The 27,752-nt window shown below is 34.4% G+C and overlaps 1 protein-coding gene across 6 annotated transcripts in view; it reads right to left on the bottom strand.

Moving 5' to 3' along the window:
• LOC145683709 (uncharacterized) overlaps positions 1-27,752 on the bottom strand; it is a 142,876-nt gene that overhangs the window by 91,436 nt on the left and 23,688 nt on the right. For all 6 annotated transcript variants that reach the window (XM_081755156.1, XM_081755158.1, XM_081755159.1 and 3 more), the window contains exons 4-7: positions 22,031-22,138; positions 15,432-15,479; positions 11,735-11,749; positions 727-741 (exon numbers count right to left, since the gene is read on the bottom strand). In XM_081755156.1, coding sequence (XP_081611282.1) covers positions 727-741; positions 11,735-11,749; positions 15,432-15,479; positions 22,031-22,138 — 186 coding nt within the window. The remainder of the gene's footprint in view (positions 1-726; positions 742-11,734; positions 11,750-15,431; positions 15,480-22,030; positions 22,139-27,752) is intronic.

Here is a 27,752-nt window from a genome sequence, read left to right as displayed (position 1 = left end):
AAGTGCCTTGAGATGGGTGGGGGACGTTTTGTACATCTCTTGTAGAAGGGATCAGTCATCTGTCAAACCATTATTCTGTCTGCCACAGTGCCTACATAGTATATCGGAAAGTAACATTCACACTTGTCTTCAAAATCATTCATGGATGTGTGTAGTCTTCAACAGTTTCGTAACGATCGAAAATCGGACATATGTTCATAGGACTTTTTCGATTTATTTTCACATATAGAATCACCTCACAAATTATATGACATTCCTCCTCAATCACCCTGTATATTATCTTTACGAGTACTTGTGGAGCTAGCTGGGTACCATTTCAAATTTATTTGAATCAATTCTCTTATAAATTTGTTAGTTATATTGGAGATCGTGCTTCAAAAATATCTAACTCAAGTAACAATAATATATCATTTAGAGTGGACACCATCATTAAACCTCAGCTATTATTCTTGCACAAATCGCGCTGAAACCAAAGCCAGAGTGATTGGCTTCTTTGCTCTTTGTCCATGTGGCTTCTCTACTTTCACAGATCAAGAATAGGTAATTAGTGCAAAAAGGGCACATAAGCTTATGTGTTCTTTTTACCTAGACTACGTCAATTACGTAGTTTGTTACAGAGACAAAGAATTACATTCCATGTTAAATTATTTCAATTTCAATATATACCAATTAGTGACATAAAATAGTTAATGTTTGAAAATTGATTTTATACTTTACTTCATATACCATAATTTGATGGTCCTAGAAAAGAAAACAGATGATTGTAATAAATATACATAATTTTTAGCCTAATGGAAAACTATATTATTAAACTCACTTAATAGTACTATACAGTTTCATTTGTACTAACTACTATTGCTCATTAAATATTGAATAAAATGCTTCAAAACAACACCGACAATATTTGGGAGGTGATTTCTGACACCAAGATAAAACGAAAAGTATAGACCAAACTGAGCACAGAAATCCGTCATTTCGGAGTTATAGGCTGTCGAAAACATGAAAAAATGAAGTTTAAAAGTCCAGAACTCCAATACCATGGGACCTACCGTAGTCGGGTCAGGACTTCACTTACCAACTTATATGTGAGCTATTCAAAAATACATGTTTCAGAATCCTAAGGTACTCGGCAACAATGGAGGGAGTTGGGCTATGGGCATATAATTTGAAGTACCCACCAACTACCTCTATAAAAGTTGTTACAAAAGTACCTCAGGATTCTGAAATTTTGATATTTTGATAGGGCACATACTAATTAGTTAGTAAGTGAATTCTTGACTGCGGTAGGCCCCATAGTTTTGCAGCTATGGACTTTTAAAGTTTACTTTTTCATGTTTCCGATAGCCTTTAACTCCGAAAGGAAGCATTTCTGCACCCAGGTTGATGTATATTTTTTGTCTTATCATGAGGTCAGGAATGTCCTTCCAAAGGTCGTCCGTGTTGTTTTGAAACAACCTGTATATTGTTCCCTCCCTTCCGGACACAAGGACAGACGGACAGAGTAAATACACAAAGGAAGTTTTGGTAAAGCAAAGTCTTAACGATTATACAGTGCAAATATCCAGAGTTCGAATATGTGCTTCGGTTCCAAGCATAGTTTCGGGACGTGACTGGCACTATTCTGTGACTGAATATACATTTTCTCCTTTAACCGAATTACAAGTTCGTAAATACATATATAGAATAGGATCTCGAAGTCCGGTGGCCAGGTTTCGGATATTCACTAACTCAGCAAGATGACTCAAGAATAGCAATGCCAATACTTCAATAGCGCATCGAACTAGATACGCCTTACCTTGGATGCCCATAGCGTTCCATAATATCTTACACTAGCATGTGTATAATAATATTTTATCACACATAGAGCTAAAATATTTACATGCAAAAAATATTAATAGGACGAAACGAATAACAACTTTTCTTTTTATTATTATTATTATTATTATTATTATTATTATTATTATTATTATTATTATTATTATTATTATTATTATTATTATTATTATTATTATTATTATTATTATCGAATCTGGAACATTATAAATTTTCAGTCCAAGGAAATTTGTAGACATGCCTATATTATTAGCTTTCTATGTTAATATTATTTATGAACAGTGGCGTATTTAGGGGGGGCTTCCGGGCTTAAGCTCCCCCGAAATCTTACTTACTATAGTAAAGTATATGAAATATCTTGCAGAATTTTCACATTTTCTGACCAAGTTCCCCCCCAGAGAGTTAGCAAAGCCCCCCCGAAACAAAATCGTAAATACGCCACTGTTTATGGATATCCAGATAGTTGTGGACCTCGTACATTTGCTAGCGTTTTTGCTTTATAGATGTGCTTCTATATTGAACATTGCGAGCGCGACATGTATACAATGAACTTCGAAACACGAATAACACCCTCGATAGAAACACTCGACGTGTTTAACATCACATATTATAAAGTCATACTTAGACCTGTTTTCTTATGTTGTCTAATACTATAGAAAGAATATGCAGGATCATGTCTCACAATGTATTGCTTATTATCAAAACTACACTCAATTACGTCACTGACAGCGGCGCAAATCTGTGTTCAACATTGGGGGGAATGGGTAAGACTTTTCTCATATATATATATATATATATATATATATATATATATATGTGTGTGTGTGTGTGTGTGTGTGTATAAAAGCTATGTTCAAAATATTTATGAAGTTGAAAAACAATGCTGTGGAGGATCAGGGGAGCAGAGTTGTTTTCAACATTGGGAGGCGAGGCTTATTCTGGGAGACATCAACTTCATCTCACTTTCCCTTTGTGGCAATCGGACACAAATCATCACATTTCTCCCCAAGAAAACACATTTCAAATCAGATTATTGGAGGGGACAGCCCCCCCAGTTTCAAGATTGGAGGGGACATGTCCCCCTAATCCCCCCGGGATTTGCGCCAGTGGTCACTGACGATACAATAAAAGTAATATGGTCAATGATTCTTTGTTATATCTAGCTCCATTCTTCTTTTAACGTTGACTGCTCTCTCTCCAAGTAAGGCGCTTTTCCAAGCTCGTATATGTGTGTATGACTTGTGTGACCAACTGAGCGTGATCGAGAGAAAAGAATACATTTAATTTATACCGGAAAAATATAAAATAGTAGTGTTATTTTTGTTTGGTGGGATTATGTACATATTATCATATTATACTAAAGTGGTTCCTGAGTAACACCATACTTCTTTCATTTTCCACCAAAGCATTGTCTTTGCATAAATCCAAACTGAACTCAGGGATGCCCACAAAGGGGGGCTATGACGCAAACTGCGTCATTGAAATATTTGGGGGGCTTAAAAATCTATATAAATATGATTGAGGGGGTGTAAAAGTTAATCGAAAAGATTTTTTTCATGGATGGAAGAACACCTACGGATAGACAATTGAGGGGGGGTGCGTCATGGACATGAGGGGGGTGGGATTATTCTGACGAGTTTTTTTGCGTTTAAACCAAGAGGCGATGCGAATTTTATATCTGAAGATTGCTAAAAATAACTTGGAAGGATCACATCAACTCCCTACAAGGAATGTGATTTTGTCTTCGCTAGACTACTAGTGAACTATTTCAAATTATCTCTAAAGAGAAGAATGGAATAGTGGCGTAGCGATCAATTGACCATTACATCACAAATAGCGATTTTGTATCGTTATACAATGAATCTGGATAAGTTGCTTGCGACTCAGAAAACAACTTCAACAAATTCTTTGTTGTTCTTTGTCTCAACAGGGAAAGGATTAGTTTCAAACAGGGTGTTGACGTGCGGTACGAAGAGACTCTTTTACGATACTCCCCTGTGCCGTAATCATTGACTGGCATCACTGATCCCACTCCCAAAAAATCAAAACCACCACTGATCTATGCATCTCAAGCTGCTGCCACTTACCAGACGATCAATGCAACTGTTTACTTCCAGAAATGGAAACTTGTGCATGAAAATTCAAACTCATGTAGGTGTTATTTTGGTCCAAAATGACACGAATTCACATGTTTTCTAAGGCCCCCCCTTACGGTTGCTTTCTTTAAAGTTTCCACTTCCCGTTAAAAGTGAGATTCTGTAGTTTGAGTTTTATTATTCTTGTTTTACTATTACTTTTCGATGTTTTATACTATACAATCAGTTCTGTTATATTTCGTTTATTATTAGCATAACTAATAAATCTGCCCAATGCTACAAGATAATGGCAACCCACAAAAAGGGCGTTTCGAAAAAACGGCGATTTAATATTTTAAAAATTTATTAATTTCACAAACATACATGAAACCGTGTTAAACTCTATTAACTAATAACAGGGTCTTTTACAAATTACATAGCACATAGTATGTGGTTAAAACAACAGAAACATAAGTGCAGTCTTAGGAATTGTAGAACAATTTTTGAGTAAACAAAGATGTGGTATACCATTATATTGCACCCAACTGACGTTTACCATTGTTTTGCTAAAATATGTTGAACGTAATATTTTTCCTACAACTAAAACTGAAAATCTAAACAAAAATACTTATTGTTTGAGGTTTATATAGACAAACAATAAATAATCGTACAACATTGGTATTGTTATGCTAACAATATCAACACAATATTTCCTACGATACCGCAAAATTGTGCATTTTTGTCGCGTGTACATAATGTACGATGCTCTTCTAACGTGACCTAATGGGCTATATCGATAACAATGACCCAAGCTAAAGTAACCTAAGCGGTATTCTTTCAATGGTTACGTTAGGTTATTGTTATAGATACAGGCCACTAGCTCATCAGTTAGAAGAATACCCCATGTACTTACGTAACAACCGTATATCTCCTCATCGTCACTATTTTCTGCATCAAAAGTTAACTTTTTGTAGAAATCACGGTGTACAGGAGGCACGTACACGAGCAAAAACTGGAAGTCGGCATACTTTTGACATAAAATGGGAACTTGAGAAACGTATTTGTGTGGGAGTTGATTCAAATCGATCCTAGGTCGAGGACTACGTTTGCCCAATGGAACTTCATGCCATTGCTCTATGTCACTGTACGTGTTTTTAATTTTCACAGTTCAAGGGTCGTCTTTAGTGATCTGAAATGCACATGCTTCCCGAAATTTGAGTTCCTGACCATCCGTAGCGATTTTTCGTTTCGTAAAGTGGACAGCCAACTGACTAATACTGCGGAAATCCGGTTGCGACATCTTCACAAGAAATGGTTTCTTTCTTGCAGCGGTTGCAATGATATTCGACCAATCATCGGGAGTGTAAATAAACTGGTGTCGCGATTGTGCTTTTTCAATAACAGCCTAATCTGAATCACAAGGTAGACGTGTATGTCGTGTCGGAGGCATAATATGCGTAACAGTGTCGTACAGACCACAAGAAACTAATGCACTGAGCAGGTACAGCATAATATGGTTTCTGTTTTGTCCTGTGTAATTGTCAGTGTATAGGAACAAGTTCTTTCCTTTTTTCGGGCACGCTTGAACAAACTGGAGCAAACAAGATGCAATTTCATCTGCACCCCTTTCTGCTACATTTTCAGACCACACGTACATAAAACCCTATCCGGAGGTAGAGTCTCGTATTGATAAGTTGTAGGTCTAGAGCTTGAGTTTGTAATAAGCCACGTTGGTACACAACTTTGGAGTTGGAAGGGCTGGCTGTAGATTTTGATTTATTGCGTTCATTTGACCATACAAAGTACACAAATTTGTACATATAGTATAGAACATGTCGTTTCGTAATAATACATTGGTTAAATACATCTCTTCACAGAGTTAATAAACACATACAAACAAACTATAAGCATACAAATATAAAAACTAAAAATTTTTACAATAAAAGAAGGAAAAAAGGAAAGATTTATTATTTAATCTAATGGTAAAAATATATCTACATACCAAGTTTTACTGCCTTCAGAAATAATGAAGGATTATTCACTTATATACTCATCTACAGAATAATAAGATTTACAAATTAGCATATTTTTAACCTCTCTGTAAAACTTTATATTATCTTTTATATATTTCAATTCTCTTGGTAATTTATTATATAGTACCGTACCTCTATAAAATGTAGTTTTTTCAAACATACTTGTTCTGTGTGACGGTATTACAAATTTATCACAGTTTCTAGTTCTATATTCATGTACGTCGGCATGAGTTAAGTAGTTATCTATATTTTTTCTGACTAATTTTAATACCTCATATATATACAAACTCGGTATAGTAAGCAATCTGAGATCACAAAATTTACTTCTACAACTACTACGAAAATGAGAATGTGTAATGATACGGATTATTTTCTTTTGTAATCTAAATATTGTAAACAAATCATTAGTAACACCCCAGAAGGCAATATCGTACTGTACTCGGGAATAAAATGACGCATAATATAATGAAATTAAAGTGTCTAGGTTAAGAACAGGCTAAAGCTATGACTTGAATATCATCTGGATTAGCAATGGCTTCTGCTTTGCGATTTTTCAATGAAGTTGTAACACTTTCAGCTTTCAGAATGTGTAACTTATGATTCGTTTAGCTTCTGGATTTTCTTCGGCAGCGATTTTGATCATTATTTCGTCGCACAAATTACACATGTCAATAGCTGGCTCTTTAAATCCAATGTTATAACTGCCACAAAACAACCTCCGATACTTGTCAGCACTGACTGGAATTCTAGAATGTTCGGCACAGCTTGTAACATACAGTTCATACATTTTTTTTCACATTCAGTTCAGGTCCTAAGTATTTTCTCTGCTTTTCACCACTACGTCTTGAGTAATGAGAGTGGTAAGTAGGAAAGGATTCTATATGCTGCTTTACAAAAGCAATATCTTAATCGGATACTTTGTTTACTCTTGTCGCATGTTTCCCTCTTTCGTCTCGGGGCGGTGTTGTTTCAATATTGAGTTTCACTTTCTTCCGCAAATTTTCCACTCTTCCACGATGATTTTGTAATCCCAGGATATTTAAAAGTGTATGCTTGCATACAATCACCGGTTCTCCATTTGGACCTTTCAGAGTATAAACTACGGTTGTTTGTCTTTTGGATTTTTTCTGCTTTACGTACTGTCTTTTAATAGGAGTAAGCTGCATACAGGAACATAAGTATGCATTTTGCAGGTCAAAATTTCCTAATTTCCAAAACTCGGGAACAATCTTTCACTCTGATTAACACTCAACTTGTTGAAACACTTTCTGGTGCATTTACAATCTTTCCCAGGAACAGCTGCTTCGATCTTTTTCTTAGTTGTTGACGTATATTCCAACCCTAAATTACGCAAGTGTTTCCGCTTCTTCCGACCCCACTCGCCACTTTTGCTCTTTCTCTGACATTTTATTAGGCGGTTTCCTGTTTGTGTTATCCTGAATACCTGATGGACCAGCAGTTGCAGCATCTGAGGACATTTGAACCATCTGCAAGACAAAATTACAAGAAAAATGTTAGAATTTAGGAGCAAGATAATGGCATTCCACACAGAATGCCAATGTTTGGTGTAATATAATGGTAACACACAAAACCAATGTATTCACGTGTGAAAGGAAGAAAATTATTAATACATACCCTGTCTTCATCATCCGATGAAAAATCACTACTTAGTTTGTAAGACGAACCACTGTATTCTAAATCACTCATATCTTCCGAAGTGTCACTTTCGAATGGCTCCGAACGACGTACACACTTCCTTTCAATGTCGGCCATCTTGTCTTGTGCATTGCCATTGTTTTGCACCTAAAATATGTAGATGGTATTCTGTAGTGCTAGTGAAAAATCACAGATGACACTGTTATCAGCCAAATTTGAAAACATTAGTTTGAAGTGGCTGCCGTCTAGGTTTGTAAAACACAATTAACTCAAATTTCATAAAAATGTGGATTGCCATTGTCTTGCACCGAGGGACATAAATGTTGGACGCAGTTGTTAAAATGCTGTAATTTGCATACGCTACACGCAAGTTCGCGGCCAAGTATTATCCATTCAATTGAGAAATCATCTCTTTCTTATTAAAATCTTGTGAACAAGAGGTAGTCACTCAGGATTTTGAAATCAACGACATCTGCTATTTACGAAATTACTAGTTTAACTAAAATCAATGTCATAGTACCTAAATATCCCAGAAACAAAATGAAGCTACTAAAATATATAATACTATCTTGCAAATATATATATGACACTTAAATAAGGAGGTAGTATTAATTTTTGATGATATATCAAGAACTAATAATTTAAAAATAACAGGAACCATGTTCATACCTAACATTAAAGTACAAATTACTGAAGTCTACCACAGTACATGAGGGCAAAGCTTTTGCCAAGCTTAAAGAAAGAAAGAAAAAAAAATCAATTAACTTGCATGTGCTCACACTCAACAAGTGTTTTAACGACTTTTAATAACACAGATTGGAAATTTAAAAGACATCGTGAATATACTAAACATTAAATATCTATATTGCACGATAAGCTAAATAATATCAACATCATTCAATTTATTTCTGTAAGGTTACAGGTTCGTATCAAATATACACTTATTATCGATAATACGTGTAACGATACTGTGGCGCATCCTATTTAACCCTTTTGTGAGCAATGGGAAGCATACTTCCCGCCAAGGGAGCTAGGTATGCTTTCATTTGCTGCTTCTATTTCTCTTAGTCGTAGATCTCCTCACTATGGAAATGGGAAATGCACTCGAAAAATGATTTTATTTGTTTGCTTTGAGTGTGTGCCGGGGAGCATAGAGGAGTTATCGTCCCATCACTTGCAGAAAAATTGGCCCACGAAAGAGTTAAATTCCGTTTCAAAATTATGAATGTACTAGCGGAATATATGTTCTTCGTACTGGGAGAATACGTTTCATTTTGGACATAAAGAGCACCAAAACTGTCACCAATCAACTTAGGGATCACAAAAACCATTAATTCGAAGCTAATATAGGTCAGTTTCAACTATATTTACATGAACCCCGCCTTAGGAGTACTAATATGGCTGAATTTGGATTTGAACGTATCGGAAGTGTTTCTGTTCATTTCAGCGACCTCAAAAACTATAGATTCTACACTAATATCGATCATTTACGATCTTATATATATATATATATATATATATATATATATATATATATATATATATATATATATATATATATATATCCCTCCCATAAGTTGCACCGTCAAAGTAAAAGGATAAAAAAAAAAAGATAAACGATGCCAGGCCCGAATCTCATCTATGTTGAAAATTTGATCGAGATTCGGTGTGGTGGTTCAAGGGATATTAAGTCACAATCATAGTCATTTTCGTTTATATATAAATTTTCCAGGAAAAATACAAGCAAGATATCCAAAATTGGAAAGGGAATAATTCAAATCAATCAGGAAAATTTTATAAGGCAATTATCATTGGAAAAGACAAAGAATCCTGAAACATAATTAAATGATGGACAAGATTTAAAATAATTCTCGTCTTTAGTACTGGTCTGACTCCTGTAAAGCTGTTCGAAATAAAAAAGAAAGACACATAGTACTGTCGATGTGATAAAGAAATTGGAACATTGGATCACATTATTTTCGAACGGAAACTGCTTAATGTTAAACGTCAGCTATTGCTTAAACAATTACAAGAACATTTTGGGTAGTCCTTTTAAGGTGAAACAAATTTTAGCCGAATTAATTTGGTATGTTACAAAAATATATATTTAATTATTAACATCTACTGGCATTAATTTTTAATAGCAAAAACATAATTAATTAAACCTTATGCAATCAGAAACTTATAACACATAGATTTTTGTCTGATGAAGCATATAGCGAAAGAGTTTAAGGAAAACAATTTAAATGCAATACAGCATCTTGTTGAGAGAAGAGAAGCTCGATTTTAAAATCGTATGTAACCTTGAGCATGAGAGCAACAAATAAACAGAATGAAGTGGATAGTCAAAGCAGTATATTATTCCCAATAAAGAACTAATTAAGAAAATATTAAACAATACTCAGGATGTTCGTGTTAAGGTTGAAAGTCATAAGAGATAACTCTAGAAACAGAAGGCAAAGTTTAAGCTGTTCAGATGTTGAAGGAAGAAAGAAAGATATGTTTTTCCATGCATTAACATATTCTTTTTCCCAATCACTTACTTCATGTCGTACAAAATCTGTTAGCTGGTTGAATACTTTTATGTAAGACTAGTTCAGATACTAAGACATGTATGAAAAGACAGTCAGTAGTTGAGTTACTTATTATTTCCTTCTTCAACTTACGAAGAGGTTAAATAGACCTTCCTCAAAGAGAAAAATGTCTCATAACATTTCTCAAGTCGAGGTTGAGGTTGTAATATTGATTCCGCAGCCTGGGAAGAAGAAAATATGGCAGATGTTATTTTGTAATTCCTCAAATTGAATCAAGACGATCATTAATATTAGTTAGGTTTCGAGATATTAACGTATGTTCTCCTTTTCTAGTGGTTTAATTTGCCATCTTACATGAATGACTTGTAGTGGTATCGTTCTAAACTGTCCTGGGTTCAAGTTCCATCTTATTAATGAATTTTCCTAATCTAATTTGATTGTTTAGGTGATTTCTATTTCAAAATTGCGTCCTGTTTTCCAAGTTTGGAAGTAAAGGATCTAGTACTCTATTCTGATTCCTATTATCATATGACTTGTTCATTTGACTTAATTGAAAAATAAGAATACTGCTTAATTCTAATACCTATTTCTTTTATTCTACCGTAGAAACTGCTAGAGGTTATATTTGTTAGAGGTACCTGTCAAAATATTAAATAATACTTTTGATAAAGTGGATACTTTCAAATATCTAGGATCAATATTAACAGATGAAAACCATATTCACGAAGAAATTAAATGTCGACTAAAAGTAAGGAATTCGTGTTATTATTCAGTTCAAAATTTCTTGTCGTCACGAATTCTGTCGAGGAATTTGAAACTCAAAATATATAAAACGATAATCATGCCTGTTGTTCTGTATGGTTGCGAAACATGGTCACTTACTCTGAGGGAAGAACATAGACTAAAAGTATTGGAGAACGAGATCCTGAGAAGAATATTCGGACCCAAGAGGAACGGGAATGGGGAATGGCAGAAACTTCATTCCGATGAACTGCATAGTTATGTGGCTTACCAAACATCATTAGGGTCATCAAATCTAAGAGGCTTAGGTGGGCAGGTCGTGTAGCCAGGATGGAAGAAAGTAGGATCGCTTTCAAAGTTTAAACTGGAAGACCAACCAGAAAACGACCATCAGGAAGACCTAGGAGCAGATGGGAGGAAATATTAGGATGGATCTCCCAAAAATAGGTATAGAAATTGGAAACTGGATCCAGTTGACTAAAAATAAAAGCAACGCAGTTCTTTTGTGAACGCAGCATTGATCCTTCGGGTTCCATAGGATATAAAATCAGTTAGTTAGTAAGTACCTGTTTCCTAGTCAATTCCTCACGCATTAAATATCCTAATATTATGAAATTATGAAATTACTATTTGTTATTAACCAAGTAAGAACCTAACAATCACAATAACATATAAAAGTCTTTAGCGCTAGTGTAGGACATTAAAACTAGTTTATGGTCTGGAATTAAAATTTGTAGTATTAAGTCTTAAACTAGAATTAGGACATTTATAATAATAATAATAATAATAATAATAATAATAATAATAATAATAATAATAATAATAATAATATAAAAGTTCAAGTAAATATTCTGCTACTTACTGATTGGTGACGGTTCTGAAATTTTTAAATATTAAGTTAAAACTTATACTCTTAGACAAAATTAAAGCATATTTGTATTAGTTTCTCAAGCATGTTCAAATAAAGTAGCTATGAGATCAAGGTAACTATGGTTTAGTTCACCGATTATGTCTTATAAAAAAAGTTTTTCAGTATTCTCTTCGTAAATTTAATCATTGATTTGCTCAGTTATGTAATTTTATTATGATTATTATTAGGTTTCCAAACTACGCTACGCATATATCAAAGGTCTTACTGAGTAGCTATGTCCTTCTGTGTGGCAATATGTACTACAGCGAAAACGGTAAGGAAGATCGACAAGTGATTTTTCAGAATCCCAAGAACAGATTCTGTCTCATGTACGAGGGTGATTCGGAAAGTAATGCCTCCAAGTCCACTACTTGGCCAATAATACTGCAAACCTTCTAAAATGTTTATCATTAATGCACTGACGTTTAAGCCATGGAATGCCACTTCTTTCACCTTCCTATCTTCTCGTTCCAGAGTAATGGGGCAATCTATGGTATCCAGTGGTGACGTCCGGTTAAAACCGCGGTCTGTCATTGAATTTCTAACTGCGGAAGGTTGTGCACCCAGGCACATTCATCGCCGGCGACGAGTCATGGATACGCCATTACAACCCGGAAGCGAAACGTCAGTCAATGGAGTACCGCCACACGTCATTTCCTCCGGCAAAAGAATTCAAAGTTGTCCCATCTTCTGGAGAAGTGTTGTTGACATTCTGCCTCATCCTGCTTATAACGAAAGTCTTACACCCTGCGACTTTTGGGTTTTCCCGAAACTTAAGGATCACCTTAAGGGCCAACGCTACAGTTGTGACGCGAAAGTGGAAGCAGCACTTTGGCAATTGTATCGCCAAAAGCCACTACAATTCTTCGCCGACGGCATAAAAAATTGTGTTGCCCGTAATGCAGACTATGTTGAAAAATGATGCCATCTTTTGTAACTAACATTGTAAGTTTTCCAGTGGTATCTGTATTGGTGCTATCTGTCACTCAAATAAAGGTATCACCTTGGACGGGTGTTCTTTGAAACACCCTCGTATTAGCCCTGTATCCAAACTAGGAATGGTAGAAATTAAAAATTTCCGGTTTCAACGTTGATGGCCATAGAACACAAAATGGTAACAGACAGCTAAAAGTGAACTTACGGAATCGATTCAGCGTCTTAATAAAAATTTTACCAACATCTCTCTACTACGACCGGAAGTGGTAGAAATTTGCTACTTTTTTACAGTCTCAGTATTGGTTTCCATGGGGCAAAAACGATAAGAGAGAAGTGGTGTTTAGGAATAAACTTTGCGTTTCAAGCACAGGTTCCATTTTGTCCGTTAACTCTCTCCAAACCGAAAGTGATAATAATTTGCAATTACCAGTTGATCGTCATTGAGCAAATACTGTAATCGAAAGCGACGAGTTTTTTTGGAATCGATTCAGCTTCTAAAGAAAATGTATTTTATTCAGCTGCATCTCTCTACTAAAACCGGAAGTGGTTGATATTTACTACAACTTCTGGTTTCAATATTGATTTACGTTGAGCAACAACAGTAAAAAATAGCGAATCACTTCTTATATATACGAGGGAAGATGAGAAACTAAGATTACAAGACCGGACAACAGGAGGATCACGTTCCGGCATCTGATAGCAGAATTGGAAATGTCGTTCGGAAGCGTTGGTCACATTATGCACGATATTATGCAGTACCGGAACACCCAAGGACAAGATTTTTTACCAGGAGGGAATCTTCGAATTCATCCCAGAAACCGACAAGTGCTTCAACCGATATGGAGACTATGTCGAAAAATAACCTAATGTATCTACTATCTGTTGGATGTATTGCTTGTGTGAAATAATATACATGTTCCACTGCAGGACTTGTATCCTTACTTTCTGATGTATTGGTTGTGTATTGGTTGTATGAAATAATATACATGTTCCACTGCAGGCCTTGTACCCTTACTTTCTGATGTATTGGTTGTGTGAAATAATATACATGTTCCACTGCAGGCCTTGTAACCTTACTTTCTGATGTATTGGTTGTGTGAAATAATAAACATGTTCCACTGCAGGCCTTGTATCCTTACTTTCTGATGTATTGGTTGTGTGAAATAATAAACATGTTCCACTGCAGGCCTTGTATCCTTACTTTCTGATGTATTGGTTGTGTGAAATAGTATACATGTTCCACTGCAGGCCTTGCATCCTTACTTTCTGATGTATTGGTTGTGTGAAATAATATACATGTTCCACTGCTGGCTTTCTAATCTAAATTTCTGATCACTTCTCGCATATGTGAGTACAGCGTCCGAAGAATAGTTCCTATTTTTGTTCTTATCTCTGTTTTGCAGCAAAAATGACAAGTGTACTATTCTAGTTTGAGTATTGAACTCGCATAGTTGCGAAGTCTACCGTGGTCTCACACTGTAAGACGAAGCTCATTTGTCACAGTTCAAATTTCAACCTGAAGGCAGTAAGACAAGGTAGGACCTTATTCTATTTACTTGGTTTTATATTTAGTATAAAGATATTTAAAGATAATGATAGATGAACTTCAAATAGACAGTGCTTCGAGGGTGTAAACAGTGGGTCAAATAGCATCACATTTCTATCTTCTTGTCAGAATATAGTTAAAAAAGAAAGACTATCCTTGAACATTTTACCTAATGTGACTATAATTATTGTTAAGTTTTTCACTTTCTTTCTTTCTATAGAAGTCCCTTCAACTGAGAGATGCAAGAATAATCTGAATGTGATTTGGCGAATATTGTTTCAGAGTTATAGGAACGAATTACATTAAATGAATCAAGATTTTTCAACATTATTTGTTAGTTTTGGTTTGCCAGTTGAAATGTGTCTAAGCGTTACCAAAGTTTATCCTTAAATATCTTTGCACATGACTTAAAAAAATTTACATTGTTACAGTGCCGCTCAAAAGTCTTTGAGCACCCCATATTTCAATAAGCATCTACTAGGAATCTATTGTCTCAGCGCAAGAACTTTACCCCCGTACCCGTGTGTCAGAGGTACTCCCATACAAATTAACGAGAGTTGTATTGAGATCTGAGAGATACTGTAGATGATATATCCAATTATTAATATTAAAACAGAGTTACACAAAGACAATTTGTACTTGATATTGCATAGGATAAGTAAGACGTGGGAGGTGAGGTAACGTATTATGTTTTCCTTGAAATAAATAGACGTAGGGAGTCAATGTGGTAACAGAAATTCGAAAGAGAAACAAGTTTTACATGTTTTGCCGAAATATTAACAAAAGTGTTTCTAATATAATTAGTTCTTTTGTCAGTGTGTGTTCAGAAGCGGCTTTAGAAGAAAGGTCCATCAGTAAACAGTAAAAATATTTTTGTTATATCGTATCAAACTAAGGGAAGACATTTTATCTGATAATCTATTTTTCCTTTACAAGAATTCATACTTTACGTACGTTTTCTTCTCTGTTTTTCATAACATAAAAGTTTATATTTACATATCTGACTTCTCTGTAGAGCCATCTCTGATAATATATCACAAAACTATATGAGCTGGTTGTACATTTGAAATTTTTAACAAACTAACAAAAGTGTAACACTGAACAAAAATAACTGTGAACTGAAAAAGAACATTTATAAGAATCATAAAGTTTAAATTTCAAACGTACCCGGTACATTTTGCTGTGGTTCTATGCTTACTTTGGGAGTCAAGTCAACTGAAAAATAAATAAAGAAATAAATGTTTGTGTATTGTCACACATAAAGCACTTTACCCAGATATTGTCAGTTAGTTTAATACTCGTATCAAATATGCCATAAAATTATAGCTGGAATAAATATAGAAACTACAGCAGGTAGGTTAAATAAAACATATTTCACTACTTAAACTATGAAAAGAAACATTGTATAAAAATACAGCTAATTTTATTGTATTTTAGTCTATTTTTACATAGAGACGGATATCTAATAGTGCAATTAGGAATATTGCTCTTCACAAATGAGTATTAAGGAATGTGTGCTAAGTTTGGTTTAAGTAACTTTGCGGTTTTAAAAAATACTTTTATATATATATATAATTTTACTTCTTGTTTGAAGTTTATGTGCAATGACAACAATAATAAGATATTAAATTTACAACAACAAAGCGCGTAGCTGTTTCTAACCAATACGGCAACGTCTCGTTGGTCCTTGGCACATTACCATCTGGAAATTAACTGGATGAGGTGTTTGTTTTCTAGTAAGTCTCATCATAGGTATTCTGCCCTTACTGGCAGGTCACTTGCATCAGCTGAGAAGCTTCCATGCTCCACGGTCCTCCGCTAACCTCTTCGTCTTCACGTATGATCTTTCTGTTTTTACATAATCCATTAATTGTAGTCTCCTTCGCCCTCTGCTTCTCTTTCCCGCCACCATACCCTCTATGACGTCCCTCATGATACAATTTCTTCTTAAGCAATGTCCCAATCAGTTTCTCTTCCTCTTCTTAACAATATCTAAAAGTGTTCTTTTCTCCCACCCACTCAATCGTTTTCCGTTCGACCCAACTAATTATTTCCATCCTTCTCCACATCCACATTTCGAACACTTTCGAATACCCACACCCAGTCGTTTTTCATCACTGTTACGTAATGTTCACGTTTCCGCCCTATTAATAAGAATATAAATTTACTTTAATTTCACGCCTCTTTAGAACTTGTGGTAACAGAGTCCAGAGTGTTTATTATATGCATATCTTATATTGTTTATATATGTGCTCATCATAAATCCCGTTTATATTTTAGTTGTATATAATTTATATTGCAAATTTCAGTCTGAAAAATTTTCATAGTTTTAAATACCGTACTTTGCACCTCAGGGGTGATTTTGCACAAAATATGAAAAGAGTTGTACAGTCCCCTGTCGGTAAAACCGTGAACTGTAAAGAGAAAGTTTCAACTGTCACCGTAAGATAAAACATCTAACTATATTTTGTCTATAATGTTGGCGATTAACAACTGTTCTAATTACCCGGAGAGTTTGTTGTTGTAGAGATGTGGAAACGGTCGCTGTAAAGGTCGAGAAAATTTGAAAGATATCATCTACAAGAATTGGTGTACATTGTTGGAAAATAAATTACAAACAATGGCGGATCGAGAAAAATAGTTTGAGAGCGGTTTCACTCAGAAAAGCTTAGTTTCTTCAGAAATCATTAGACTTTTGGGAGAGGGCTTGAAGCTTATACACATAGTAATGAATAAATTAGACTTAAAAAAATCATTCAATTTTGGTGGGCTTCAACCTGAAAGCCCCAAACCCCGTAGATATTCCACTGATTACGTTTGGGATTATATTCTTGCACATAAAGAGCAAGCAAGGCAAATAAGTTCACGTGGATTTTTTTTTCTATTCCTGAGTTGGCATTTTTGTAAGGCATATGCTAAACTATCAGAATGTGGTTCCTGTGGCGGTACCGGAAATACATAATTTTCTTTACAACTATCGATAACTCATACTAAATGTTGATACCGAGACTGCATTCAGTTTTGTGTAGGAAGTGAAATGTATAAATCCTGAAGGAAAAACATTTCACAGAAATATTATGTTCATATGAACATACTTGTTTGTATGTTGTGCAAAGTATCCTCACCTATGGGGTTACTTTGCGCCAAAGTTTATATTTCAATAACTATGGTCATACTGAATGTATACTAATGCACTTACACGAATGTTTTCCTTATATATATATATATATATATATATATATATATATATATATATATATAACGAAAAACGTTAGATCAAAATTTAAATCTTGCCACTCTGAATCAATAACAAAATATTCTTAAATATATTGTAGATTTTTATTTTTTAATTAGACTTCTAGTTTTGTTATATGAATTTATCTTTGTAATTAATAATATTATGATATTTGTGTATGAATGGAAAATTGACTTATTATGGAATGGTACGGTAAAAAAGATATTTTTAACTTGCATTCTTTTAAATCTCTTCTCGAACTTCTTTTAAATTGTTTTGCTTATCTTAATTTTTCATTTCTATTGTATTGAAGACTTTTGCATTTCAAATGTTGTATTTTTGAACACAGATTGTAATTTGGGATTGCTGAATGTATGTTAATTTCTTGTGACAACATTTGATTTTATAAATATTTTTATAGCTTACATGTACAATTCTGTGGCACCGTCCATCAAACCCATAACCCACACTATTTTGAACATGGAGATAATGGTATCCCTGCAGAGTAGATCTTTAACATACCAACTTTTCAAACGTTAACGTTGCATGTGCAGTAATATGAAAGCAACAGACAATGGTATCCTTGCAGAGTAGATCTTTAACATACCAACTCTTCAAACGTTAACGTTGCATGTGCAGTAATATGAAAGCAACAGAGATGTAAGAATAGTCTAGAAATCTTTAATAAAGAGATTTCCATGCATTTAGTCTTGATTTTCTGTAAACTTTCTTTTTTGTGTGTGTGGGGGTGTTATGGGTTTCATGCAAAGAGCCACAGAATTTAGCTTAATTGCGCAATTTTTGTTTTGAAACGAGTTTATTTAGAAATTATATAAATTATGATGGAAACAATAATTACTGTTATAATTACATAAGTATATCAACACTTTTACTTAGATTTGTTTTAAATTTTATTTTGTAGACATAAAAAGTATGTATCTGTTTAATTTTATGAAAATCAACAAATAAAATTATTATATCATAAATGAAATCATTTTCAAATATCTAGGATCAATTAACGGACCAAAAACATATCCACAAAGAAGCTAAATTTTGGCTAAATGCAGAAAATTCGTGTTATAATTCAGTTGAAGTTCCTCTATCTTCGCGAATTCTATTGAAGAATTTTAAGATTAAAATATATATAAAATGATAATTGTGTCTGTTGTGCTGTATGGTTGCGAGACATGGTCTCTTACCTTAAGGGAAGAACACAATCTGAAAGTATTTAAGAATAAAGTCTTAGGTGAACATTCATACCCTGAGAGATAGGAATGGCGCGAACTTTGTAAAGAGGAACTACATAATTTATACCGTTTATCTAACCTAGTTAGGGTCATGTAGAAAGCTCAGATAGACAGGTCATGTAGGCAGAATTGAAGAAAATAGGAAATATTTAAGAATTTTATTGAAAATCAAATCCGAAAATGACTATTAGGAGACCTAGGCGAAAATGGGAGGACAATATTAAGATGAATCTCGCAAAAATGAGAATACAAAGTAGAAACTAAATCTAGCTGGACAAGAACAGAAAGCAAGGGAGATATTTTGTGAACACAGTCTTGAATCTCCGGGTTCCATAGATTTACTTAGTTAAATGAAATGTGTATCTCATATGGTTTCAATGGTATATTTTTGTTGCTGGAAATTCATGCGGTTGTAATGAATAAACTTACAGTACATTCTGGGGATCTAAAGATTATTATTGGCTTGCGGCTAACGTAATTACAATAAAAATACACAAGAGTGTTCGGCTTATATCGGAACGTTTTTGAAGGGGACTCACCGCACAAGAAACCTCGCAGCCAGCAGTGATGATATTGCATTGGACCCCCAGTACTGTAGACTACATCACAACTTCCACTGTAACAAACTACGTTTGAATGCAGGCATAAGAATTGCATTTTTTTCTTCGGTTTTATATAGGCAATGAAGGCGATATCTTCTATAGCGTTTTAACCATGCAAATGCGCTGAAATCCGTTCGGCTACCGTCAGAGCCTTTGAACGGAATATCATAAAATTAATAATATGGACTTTCCTGTTTCATGTCATGATCAAACCTGAGTGGATTAATGGATCTCTTGTTCATGTCGATCCGCACGTGGTTCTTGTTAGCTCTGTACAAATGAGGGATGTCTTTTTGACATTATTTTATTTAAAAAATAGATTACTAACTTATGTGTACACTTTAGCTTAATAGCACAATTTCATTTTGAAACGTGGAAGTGCAAATTTATGGAATCCATAAACGAAGTATAATAGGAACAGCAATCTATATATATAAAAGAGAACGTACAAATCCTTTGTCCGCTCATCACGCTAATACGGCTGAACCAATTTCTTTTATTTTTGGGGGGTTATTAGGATTTGGACCCTAGATGGTTTTTATCATATCACTTTAATTTTCAATTACCAGTGTCTTGAGATAATTGACCATTCAGGTGTCCATTACGTACAAATCCTTTGTTAGTTCATCATAGGTATAAAAATAAACGTATTTATATGCAACCCGCATGACCGTGTCACTCGGCGGGTTAACATAAATGACAGGCGTTATAATGGTTTTTATCATATCACTTGAAAGCGAAAAAGTAAAAATTATCTAAGTAACAAAGTTTATTGCGTTCGGGGGTGACCGCAGCGAAGCGGGGCGGGTTAACATAAATGACAGGCGATATAATGTTAAGATTTACTGCAATCTTCTATGGTTTTTATCATATCACTTGAAAGCGAAAAAGTAAAAATTATCTAAGTAACAAAGTTTATTGCGTTCCGGGGTGACCGCAGCGAAGCGGGGTGAACGCTGCTAGTTTATTCATACAATTACATAATTATATAAACTTATTTGTTTGATTTTATTAAACAAAACCAATTAAAAAGATTTTTAAATCGTAAATCAGATCATGATCGATTATCGGATTTGTCTCGTAATAAATTACTGGAAGTAGGCAGCGTCGTTCATCTTCACATTTTAGCCCACTTTACCTCAAACTTCTACTCGTAAATTTATCCGGTAACAATCAAAATTCCGTTTCTCTTCCATTATGTAATTACTAATGGTTTGAATATAAATTGTGTGTATAGAATGTATTTGGGAGTTCGATAAAAGTAAATAAACAATTTAAAAATATTAAGAATGACTCCACTCAAATAGACTAAGTATGTATGATTTAACGTAAATTGTTATAGTTTGATATTAGTAACGAAACACAATATAGAACATTTTATTTACTTGTTTACTTTCAAGAAGAATTTTCATCCGAATTACAGGAGTACGTACCACTAATTACAGTGGCGAATGTTTAGCAGAAGGAGACCGGCAATTTTTTCTAACAAAATGTTACAATTCCGGTCATTTCTGTTCACATTAGGTTAGTTTAGGTTAGATTAGGTTAAGCTACTTTATGTTACATTATGTTAGTGCAGGGGTCCAGCATAATTTTCAAAAAAGTGATAAAATTTTGCTTATTTCTATTAATATTAGGTTAGTTTAGGTTGGTTTAAGTTAGTTTAGGTTAGATTTGGTTAGGTTATGTTAGATCTAAGTACTTGCATCTTCTATTTCCCCTGTAAATTTGTACTTTTTTATATACTTCTGAACCCCTTGTATTAAACATTCTCCATTACAGTTAAGATAAAATACAGAAAAAAAGTATATTGTTTAGTGCAAAGAAGGAAGAAACTGAAGCAAAGCAGTAAAATGTTTCCAAAGAATATTAATGATTTTTTGTACTCACTCAAAATATATTCAAATGCATTTCATGTCATGTGTAATGTATCCAAATAATCAGTTTATTTTATAATACATATTTATGAAACTTGTTACTAAAGATATCCAAATCGTGATGTTAATAATGTGTTCTTTGGATGCTGTACCTTTCTATTGATTGAAATTTTATTATACAGGGTGTTTCAAAACAACACCGACAACTTTTGGGAGGTGATTCCTGACACCAGTATAAGATAAAAGTATAGACCAACTTGGGTGCACAAATGCTTCCTTTCGGAGTTATAGGTTGCCGAAATCATAAAAAAATTGAACTTTAAGTATCCATAGCTCCAAAACTATGGAATCTACCGTAATTGGGTCAAGACTTCACTTAGGAACTACTACGTGCCCTATCTAAATATCCATGTTTCAGAATCCTGCAGTACTTCCGAAACAATTTTTTATAGAGGTAGTTGGTGAGTATTTCAAATTATATGTCCGTAGCCAAACTCCCTCTATTAAAACTGTTGTAGAAGTACCGCAGGATTTTGAAACATGTACTTTCGGATACATCACATACCAGTTCCTAAGTGAAGTCTTGACCCGATTGCGATAGATCCCATAGTTTTGGACCTATGGATCTTTAAAGTTGAATTTTTCATGATTTCGGCAGCCTATAGCTCCGAAAGGAAGCATTTGTGCACCCAAATTGATCTATACTTTTTGGCTTATCTTGGTGTCAGGAATCACCTCCCAAACGTTGTCTGTGTGTTTTGAAACACCCTGTATACACGAAAATCGTTATTTAAAAGATGCTTACCTGCAACAGAAGGACATTTTCTGTCAGTGCACAGAGCTATTCCCTTGTAGTTGCAGCGACATATGTTACAGTCTAGCAACCACCGGTCGCCTGGATTACATTCTAGCGCTGATATTGAAGAAAAGAAAAGAAAAGAGAACAAAAATAAAAATTCAAATTACTTTCGATATGACAATTTAGACTGTTATTGTATTTTCACGTATACAAGCCAGAACTTTAATTTTTGTGTTCAGTTTCAGATAATTATTCGCTTGTATACCATACGTCAGCATTTATGCAGACAGGTTCGCAGTTTGAGAGTAAAAATTTCCGTCCGCTTATATTTTCTAAAATTCTCGACTTTTCTGCATTTTCGAAGTTCAAATATGTTGTTTTTCTAATGTGGTCTATTGTATTGGTAACAGCGCTCATAATTTTTGTTTAGCAAGAAAGAAAATATAAAACATTTAAAACATGCCCGGAAACATCGGTTCACTACCCGTATTTTCGTATGTTCCTTCTATATAATTTTTTAAAGAACTATAGTACTAGATATGATTTTATGTCATTGTACGCTTATTAAATATATAATTAAATATGAATATTTTTTTTTTATTTCTTGCGACCCCCTCTGCTATAAAATGAGGATTATTTGGGCCAGTTGACGTACCATGTTTGACATACCTCTCTTAGTATAAACAGCAAGTAGTCTAAATTTTTTTTAAAGTCTTAGCAGCGTAAAAGAAGTTAAATATAAAAACGGTACTACTACTCTTGCACGGACCTTTATTTTAACACAAAAATATTTTCCTTTTAAAGAAACAATAGCCACAGTAACTGTTTCCATTTTATTGAACGGCAGGCATTCTTTACCCAACAACATGATGACATATGCTTCAAGAACACATATACAAAAGGCTGCTATGTTGCAAGATAGACGTATTTCGCATTGTTTACATGTATGAATCCAATCCTAAACTTTTTATATTTAAAAAAAAAAAATTCTTATATACTCACGAAAATAATGAAGTTTTGAAATATGAATCACTAACCATCACCACAGAAATTATGTGGATAGGTTAGTACCATTGTATCACTATTATTTTCTCCCTATTATGTCCACATACCAAAACAATGTATATTAAAATTGCTTCTTGTATCTTCTTTTTAACTTTTGGTAAAGTTACGATTTTAATTGTCTAAACATAGAATTTTTTTTGCAACAGTGAGGAGAAGCAATGTTTATTGTCTAAGAATGACGAATAATGCAGAGCGTTGACCAGTCTTCCTTAGGGTAATTTATAATTTTACACATTTATTACTCCATGTTCTTAATCGAGAAGACATACGTAATAATTGCTTTCCAACTTATGCATTTTTTTTACAACATAATCGTATTTAACATTTTATGAAAAGTGTGACATTGACTTTCAGAACACAGTAAGCCATTTCTTAACAGTAAACAGGAATGTACGTTAATGATCAAGTTAGTTAGTTTTGTCAATGATTTGTGCTTATGAATAGATCAGAAAGAGCGCAAAGAATGCAAAGAAACTTAAGGAGGTACTGATTTTTCATAACTACACTAAACAGATCTTAGATGAATAGATGAATAGCTTATCCAACTTATTTTATAATATTAAAATCCCTTTACTCAATTTTAAACATATTCAAAGTAATACTAGAAACTGATCGCAAGAATGTTTGTTTTGACAATACAGTAAAAAATGTTACAAATTTGTTCTTTTAATTAGTCAAACCTTCTCCTTGACGTTTCGAATTGCACTGATCTCCGTCAGTTGGGCAAAATAAAAGGAAATATTAAAAGAAAACTGTTAAAACAGGAAAACTGTCTACCCCCGCATATTAAATTCACTATTTTTAAACTTGGTGAACAAAGTAAAATTTATCCTATTATCACTCTGCTTATTAAGTTTGAATATAGCCAATTTTGGCATGGCTAATGATGTTAAAAGCAGATAGTGAATTTTAATTTGTCAAGGTGCTCGTGTGACCACATATTGACTATTGCCACTCAGCCTATTCTGATCTTCCCGAAAATCAATAAAAGAACATGCAAAGAGTACAAAATGCTTGCATTAAATTTCATTTCAATTTAAATTATAGTGAACATCTCACACCATTTTATAAAGAACTGTCATGGCTGACATCAATAGAAAGAAGAAATGTACATAATCTTACCCTATTGTACAAAATACTTAATAAGTCAGACCATCGTACCTAGCACATAGATTTCTATATTTATCGGACTTTCATAATAGAAGCACAAGACAATTTCTTGTTCTCCTACCTTGTCACGATTTTGATTCACGCTCTAAATCCTTCACAGTAAGTACTACACGCCTCTGGAACAATTTACCTAAATTAATACACAATGTTTCAACAGTTGCCAAATTTTATTTTAAAAATCTGTAAATTCCCTTCTCTTAAGCTAAAATAAGCATACGAGTAGCAAGTGAGGCATCTTTCGTCTTACCAGATTACTAATCGCTCATGTATGAACACACCCAATTAGTAGCCTTTGTTAATTTGTACAGCTTATATATACGAGGGCTATTTTCCCAACCTCCGACGGAGCATAACACAATAAAAAATGTGAATCACAAAATCATTTCATTATCAAAACTCAAGCACAATTACAGTTACTTCTGCACACAGTCACCATAAAGATTAAGGTATTTGTCATATTGATGAACGAGCATTCCAATACCCTTTTCATAAACGGTTGCCAGCCAGCGTATGAAGATAGGTCTTCACAACATTTTTTTCAACCTCCGGTTGCTCTTGTACGTGACCAGAGAAGCATAAGGATGCGGATCTGCGCACTGTGCTACTGTGCAACTACCCCACCATAACATCTGTCATCTGGAACTGTTTTGCATGCTGTCATCTGCAATTCTTTTGATCCATGACAACGCGAAACCACATACTGCTGCCGTAACCACGCAGCTTCAAGCTCAGTTTCAGTGGGAAATGTTCCAACACCCGGCATACAGCCCAGATCTAGCGCCTAGTGACTTTCATCTTTTTCGGTTGCTGAAACAAGGTGTGAGAGGACAGCACTTTCGCATCAATGGAGATTTCAAAATGTTGTGAAGACCTATTTCTATACGCTGGCTGAATAGGGTATTGGAATAGGGCATTGGGTATTGGAATAGGGCATTGGGTATTTATGAATAGGGTATTGGAAAGCTGATTCATCGATATGATACATGCTTTAATCTTTATGGCGACTATGTGGAGAAGTAACTGTAATTGTGCTTGACTTTTGGTAATAAAATAATTTTGTGATTCAATTTTTTTTCTTGTGTGTGTGTTATGCTCCATCGGAGATTGAAAAAAAAAAATAGCCCTCTATTTCTAGTACCGCTATACGCAATATTTGATTTATGTTTCTGTATGTTATTCTTATTTTAGACTGTATTCCTACATAGACACTTTTTTGTTTTGTTTCCTCTCTTGTATATTACATAGATGTTTTCATTTTCTTTTTGTTTCGAAGTATTTAACTATTTTTTACTTCAGTAGCATATTCTTTTTTTATGTGGTTGAAATAGTTTTCTTTTGTAATTCTTAATATTTTCTATGTATTGGTTCCTTGTTTTAAAAATAATACACAGTATTCACGTGGTTAAGTGCTTGGAATAGGCTGTAGAGCCTTAACCTCGCCACGTAAAAGAAGTCATCAGTAAATAAATAAATTTGTGAGTCTAAGTAAAACGAGTTCCATGCTTTTCTTGCTGAATTACATTAAATTGGTTTGCATTTAATTTGCCTGTTTTGCTCTGAGGTTTTATTATTCAGGTTTGTATTCGAGGAGAGCTCCTTCGTGGCTAAGCGGTTATCGGGTTCAATTCGCGGCTGGAGCTTATGTGGTTCGGATTCCACGTTAATAAATCGGACGCGTCTCATATAACCTCGCTGCTGAAAGGGACGTTAAACTCAAAATCAATTTAGCTTGACAGGTGGCTTGGATTTCACCTTAAACAGTAGCATGAATATATTAGTTCTAGGAGTACAAATAGAATGCACCTTCATTTTGAAACTATTAGCTTTCGTTTGTATGTTCATTTTATTGTATGTTGAAAAATTTGCTGAATTTTCTGCTCCAAATATGACTCAATATTGCTTATTTTCATCATCGTCCTGAATTCATGACTCCTCTATCCTTCCACATGTGGGTATGTATGAAGCCTCGCTAATAAATTCATTATTCATCGTGGAATATTTCCTTTCTCTCCAGATCCTTTCATGTTTTTTTTTTCCTACCATGTGTTTCCTGGTCCATTTTCGTTCTATTTTCACTGTAGAAGTGGCCCCACGTAGCATAGTCGCTAACGCTCTTGTCTTGTATGGTGCGGGCTCGATTACCGGTGGGGACACTCGATCATAAAGGTATAACAGCGTTTTCAGGCCAGCCATCTTGAATGAGGTTGCTCTGGTTTTTCCTCATTCACATCAGGCAAATGTCGGGATGGTACCTAACTTATATGTTTCAGGTCGTTTTCTTCCTTCCCTTTTCCCAGATAGTGTGATCATTGAGGGACGTCGTCCCTCATATACGTGACGGGCTAAATGCCCATAGATGCCGACAACCCAGAAATCTAATTCCTAATTCTTCATTGTTGGGTTTCCTTAGCTACGTGCTCTTTTTACATGTCCATTCAAATATTTCCGAAATTATTCCACTCTCTCTCAGATATTTTCTTTGCTCTGCGTATTTTTTGAAAGTAATGCTTTCTCGTTGTTGCAGTAAATCTTTAGAGTTTAAAAAAATACATTAAATTCTTAAATTAAAAAAAAGTCTTAGAAAACAAATTAAATGAACCGCTTACTACAGAAAGCAAACATGTCCAACATTTACATATTTTCCTTTTTATGACGACAATGGTTTGTAATAGGTCAATGGATCGTTTAGTACTGAAACGATACTTGTCCGATCAATAACAATGGGCATCGCGACGACTTCAATTTTCCGTTTACTGCAGAAAGAAAACTTGCCCCGGACGAGTTTCCTATCGGCAGTAAATAAGACTGTGCAGTTTTTCTGTTAGAGGTCACTCCTTCATGCCCAATGATAGGGATTTTGGGATAATACGGAAGAAACCGAGGAAGAAGGAAAGATACTACAGAGTGGATGGCGTTGCTGAGCTCATAAAAAATTCTTCGACCATCTCCAAACAAGTTTTTCATTGTTCAAATGTAAGCGACTGATTTCATTGAATACAGTTCCTGGTGGCCTGAATTTTACAAACAAAAAGTGTGTCTGAGCGATGATTCTTATGACAAAAATGTCGCTAAACACCTAAAAACAACTTTTAGCATTTCAAAATACCATGAGATCTTCTTATTCTCTAGCTCCACATAGTGTTCAGTGTAACATGAATATTGGTGGCTTGATCAGTGGATACTTTTAGACTGAGGAACTTTTCTAACATTTTGACCTGCCTTCCAGACAAGCCTACTAGTCTGTCCTGCCCTTAAACAACAAAAAATGGATGACATATAAAAACGTTGGGCTACATACCTCAAGGAAAGATGCTACTTTGGAGTGCAATAGCATCCTGGCCTAACACGACGGAAACACGTTCTGATGACAAAGATGACTGATTAATTTATAGTTCCACAACTCACATATTATTTAGAAATGTTTAACAGCCTAAGTTTTCTTCCAATAAAGGATGTTTATAAATGTCATTGTCGTTTTCTTTAATCAATTCAG

The sequence above is a fragment of the Thermobia domestica genome, chromosome 4 (genome assembly GCF_964235325.1).
Source record: "Thermobia domestica chromosome 4, izTheDome1.hap1.1, whole genome shotgun sequence".
Taxonomy (NCBI): domain Eukaryota; kingdom Metazoa; phylum Arthropoda; class Insecta; order Zygentoma; family Lepismatidae; genus Thermobia; species Thermobia domestica.
This window is presented reverse-complemented; position numbering and strand designations above follow the sequence as displayed.